General features: G+C 41.9%; 1 protein-coding gene across 1 annotated transcript; it reads left to right on the top strand.

Annotated features, from left to right (window-relative positions):
• Positions 1–1,103: 1,103 nt before the first annotated feature.
• On the top strand, positions 1,104–4,871 carry LOC106578682 (transcriptional regulator Myc). The gene is made up of 3 exons (XM_014157774.2): positions 1,104–1,244; positions 1,819–2,467; positions 3,162–4,871. The coding sequence occupies exons 1-3, from the start codon at positions 1,119–1,121 to the stop codon at positions 3,710–3,712; spliced, it is 1,326 nt and encodes a 441-aa protein (XP_014013249.1). The 5' UTR covers positions 1,104–1,118; the 3' UTR covers positions 3,713–4,871.
• Positions 4,872–5,345: the final 474 nt, after the last annotated feature.

Genomic DNA, 5,345 nt, shown 5'->3' on the forward strand with positions numbered 1-5,345 from the left:
CAGCTGCATTTATAAACCTGTTATTCTTCATAAACACCTTTTTAAATGGTGTTTTTAAGAACGTTTGTCTCCCCCCACGTTCTGATGTTGCGCTGCACTGTCGCTTTTTAGACGCTAGAGGGTGCTTTATAACCATACATCGATTAATCGTCTGTTTTTATTGAGGACATTCCAATGTCTTTCTTCACGTTCAATGCTCTTATTGGCCAAATTTGTGGAGGTGCTCATTTTTAAAACGAATCTTTAGCAGTGCAGTTATATCTGGCCTGTTAGAAGCCAACATCTTATCTCGTCACTATTGCCTTTGGTCACACCAAGGTCTGGATCCTCAAAGTTCAAGCTCTTACCCTACATATCATATGATCAACTGGGTTTACATGCAGTAGACTACCTAATCAAGCATGTCTTCTTGCTGCATGTTTCTTGTCCATCAGGTAAAGTATTCGATCTGGTCATTCTAGGATTTGTCAGATGACCCAGTCCCTGCTGAACCACACTTCACTATTATTTTCCCTAGTCTCCCAGAGCCATGTATTTAAATACTCTGGTCTCCTCTATCTCCCCTAGTTTTGGTGAGTTTACAGGGAAAAACATGTGCATAAAAAAATGTTTGAAACATTTTTTTTTATGTATTTTATATGTATTTCTGATTATGATCCCTCCCTCTGATTTATCAATACATTAACTCATTTCAGATACAGAATATGACAGGCTTTGAAGTGTTGTGCACATGAACTGGGCATGCATCTTCTCATTCTCACACCATATTTAGCAGAATGTTGGCTAGGTAGGTAGGCTAAATAATGTTATTCCATAAATGCAGTGGACAGCACAATCTACCTTGAATGGATGCATGCAATTTCCAATTAGTTATCATTTCCTTCTTATCTGCTGCTGAGACCTATAGCTGTTTCTGCACGGAATACTGCGTTTTTTAAACTCCTCCCACTTAAGTATCCTTCCGCAACGACTAGTTCTAGTTGTGTAAGGATTTCCAAAAAGGAAATGGCAATCAATTAATTATATGATCATTCAGAAATACATTGAAGACTGTAACGATAATAATGATCGATAGAGGAAACACGGGACTCTCCATGATATTCTTGTTAAAAAGGCGGATGGTGGTTTGGCGGGAAAAGAGATGCGGCGGAGGGATCGGTGGAGTGTTTTTACTGAACCCGGGTGAATACTCAGCTGTGATTCTCCTGCAGCAGATGACATCCGACATCACGGACAAAGAGCTGGTATGCATGCTTCTCAGACAGACACTTTAATAGGAAGCGAACACCTCGTCACACACACTGGCAGGGATTAACTCGACCTTCTTGTTTGGGATACTTCTCACAATCTCCGTTTTTTTTTTGACTTCGTGAATTGCCTGTCCTCCACTTTGTTTTCCAACGTAAGGTAAGGGGGAGTGTTGAGATGACATTGCATGTTCGGTGTAAGACCGCCGTTCGCTAAGGAGATTGTTTGCGTGCTATTTATTTTGTAATGCTATTTCTGTTTTAAAGATGTGATGTATATATATATTTTTTAACAGCTGTTACATATTTGTAGATTTACGTCCTATAGTCCGATGCATTTTATAGTTACTGGCTAGCCACTATTTTTTTATGCAGTCTGCTTGGGTTTAAATGTCCTGCGCGCCACGCAGACTAGCTGTCAACTGCAGATTGGTTTTGCATGTTAATGTGTCTGACAAGGCGTTTATGAAATGTGATACTTTAGGTGAACGCACCATTATCAGTTTGCATGCAAGTTGATGTAGCCTATTTTATAGTTCTTTAACCAACTAATTCACTCTTTTTCACTCAGGAAAGCGCGACAATGCAGCTATATTCAAGTTTGGCAAGTAAAAACTACGACTACGACTCTATCCAGCCATATTTTTATGTTGATAACGAAGATGAGGATTTTTATCACCAGCAACAAGGACAACTTCAGCCACCTGCTCCAAGTGAGGACATCTGGAAGAAATTTGAGTTGCTGCCCACTCCTCCTCTCTCCCCGAGCCGGCGACCATCACTGTCTAGTCTTTTCCCTTCAACTTCAGACCAACTCGAAATGGTGACAGAGTTTCTCGGGGATGACGTTGTAAACCAGAGTTTCATCTGCGATGCCGATTACTCTCAACCCTTCCTCAAGTCTATCATCATCCAGGACTGTATGTGGAGCGGGTTCTCGGCTGCAGCCAAGTTGGAAAAAGTGGTGTCTGAAAGACTCGCCAGTCTCCAGGCTGCTAGGAAAGAATCAGCTTTTAGCGACAACGCGGAGTGGACTACTACTCGGTTGAACGCAAACTACTTGCAGGATCTGAACACATCCGCGTCAGAATGCATTGATCCCTCAGTGGTCTTTCCCTATCCAATAACTGATACTTCCAAATCAAGCAAGGTGGCACCACCCACGGATTTGGCATTGGACACCCCACCCAACAGCAGTAGCAGCAGTGGTAGTGACTCAGGTAAGCTGAATAGCAGTGTTATAACTTATTGCTATTTATGATTATTCTGACTAAACCATTTGTATAATGCCAGTGTTTTCTAGCAACATGCATTAATTCCCTCATTGCATATGTCAACTCTGATTGATTGGTGCTGTTGAATATTAATGTTTGCTTATTAATAAATTGCGGTAAATGGATGGACCTCACTCATGTCCTTGACATCAAGGGTGTGAACTGGAATTTTGACATGGATGGGTTTGCAAGGCTAGAGGCAGTTGCATTATTTATTTTTATTTAACTAGGCAAGTCAGTTAAGAACAAATTCTTATTTTCAATGACCGCCTAGGAACAGCCTTGGTCAGGGACAGAACAACAGATTTTTACCTTGTCAGCTCGGGGATTCACTATTGCAACCTTTCGGTTACTAGTCCAACGCTCTAACAACTAGGCTACCTGCCGCCCCGCATAACCTCTACCACAAGTGCTATAGTCAAGACTGTGCTGTAGTTAACTGTCCACAGACTAGTCTGTGTTGAGGGGAAGGGTTTCAGGCTGGAATGTTGAAAATCAGCTGATGTGGAAAAAGGGGGAGGAGAGTGTAAAGCAGAGATTTTTCAGACATGAAGGCGTGCTGTGTTGTATGGGGCTCAATTGTGGTTAGTGATTCTCCTCAAAGAATGTCAATGCTGAAGAGTTTTATTTATCATTGCAGAATATGAGGAGATAGATGTCGTGACTGTGGAGAAGAGGCACGCAGAGAAGCGGTGCGACCCCAACATGTCTGGGACCAGACATCACAGTCCCCTTGTGCTGAAGAGGTGCCATGTCTCCACCCACCAGCACAACTACGCAGCTCACCCCTCCACGCGGCACGAGCAACCGGCTGTCAAGAGGCTGAGGCTAGAGAGTAGTAACAGTGGCAGCAGCAGCAGCCGGGTCCTCAAGCAGATTAGCAGCAACCGCAAATGCCCAAGTCCCTGGACGTCAGACACTGAGGACTATGACAAAAGAAGGACTCATAATGTACTGGAGCGCCAGCGGAGGAACGAGCTCAAGCTGAGCTTTTTCGCTCTACGGGACAAGATACCGGAGGTGGCTAACAACGAAAAGGCAGCCAAAGTGGTCATCCTGAAGAAGGCTATAGAGTGTATTTACAGCATGCAGACAGACGAGCAGAGACTAGTCAACTTCAAAGAGCAGCTAACGAGGAAAAGTGAACATTTGAAACAGAAGCTGGCCCGGTTGCAGGACTCTCATGTTTGAAATCAAAGCGGCATAGGCTTTTTGGCCTCATCGTTTTTAATGCAAGTTAAGACATGGTGTGTATAGTTGATATTGCATGCAAAAAAAGTTTTTGGGGTCTGTCTGATTTAAATGTTTAACTGCCTTAATTGAATTATCGGCAGTAAAATATTTTATTTTATTAATAAAATATGAAATTGGGCTACATGTGTTGCATGCCCGACCTAAAATATGAATGTTTTGTAATATAATTTCGGAATATTTCCTAAAATGTATTTTTGGATCTCAATTGTTAGGAAGTTCAGGCAGTATATGGGTTTCCATATGTTCCTCAATTCATTTGAAATATAAATGCATTTCATAACAATTGCCTGTTTTTATTTTTTTTGTCTCTTGGAGTCACTTGAATGAGGTCTCACAAGATCTGTTTGCATTAACAGTTGATGACCACATGAATATACTCGTGGGGGGGAAAGGGGGTCCGAAGGCTGACTGTTAAAATGGACATGGATCTGCACTTAATGTGTATTCTCTTTGAAGTCTTAACAATTAAAAGACCAGTAGAATCACCTTTAATCAGGACTTTGACCTGGTAAAAGGCTGCAGCTATAAACCGATCTATCTGGAGTTGACCATACCACAAGTTGGTATGGACAGTCAGTTGTCAAATACAGTTCAGGGGAACCAACTTATAATTGAAGGCAATTGGGTCTTACAACTTATTTCTGTCTTAGATGAGTGAACCTAGCATGCACTGGAGATTTGATGTCCTAATTTACATAGTCCAGATGGCAGAAAACCAAGGCACATTGAAAAGGACCTGGTCTATGTCCTGTTCTCCACCCTTTTAGAATAACTTCCTGTTTATGGATTCAAAAGCACAGGAATGTTGTAAGCATTGGCTGGGAAAGAGACTACTAAGGGTATGGTGACTATGACGGAAGTGTAGCTGGAGCTTGAATCTCATGGCGGTGGGAAAGGGGATGAATGGACTTTTGTCCAATGAGAAAATACGTACAACTGTGGGAAATAATGTATAGTTCTGATAATACCCTATTGTATCTGGTAGGAGTATGTTTTTTGGAAAATAAGGGTATGTCAGACTTCTGGGACTTGTTGGAAACATCCAAAATGATGGCTAAAACTTTAGGTACAGTAAAATCAGTGAAGAGAACGAGAAGTGGCTTTTTTTCTGATTTCTTGTGTTTCTGTGGATCAGAAAAAAAAGTGTGGATATCACTCATTATGCTTTGAGCTACGGAGCAGGGCACCTGTCAAATAAGTAATTTCTCGAGTGTCGGGGGATGTTGAGATTGCTCTATTAAAGAAAATTCCAGGAGTGGTCTATGTACATAGGATTGGCAGGAAGGAGAAGAGTTTGTCTGTTCTAGTGTTTTTTATGTGGAGTCTCTATTCAAGTGCGGCTGGGATATGTGTACTATCCTGTCAGCTTTTGTAAACCAGCCTTTACAATGTTCTTGATGTAAAATGTTTGGACATGTAAGAAGTGTCTGCAGAAGGGAGAAGCCGATGTGTGGGAAACATCACTATGAAGGAGATTTTGCATGTTTATTAGAAGACAAGGAGCAAACTGTGGCGAACATGAAGCGCAATCCTTGGATTGCCCGATTAGGGTGAACGAGACTGAGGTTGC

The sequence above is a fragment of the Salmo salar genome, chromosome ssa19 (assembly GCF_905237065.1).
Source record: "Salmo salar chromosome ssa19, Ssal_v3.1, whole genome shotgun sequence".
Classification (NCBI taxonomy): domain Eukaryota; kingdom Metazoa; phylum Chordata; class Actinopteri; order Salmoniformes; family Salmonidae; genus Salmo; species Salmo salar.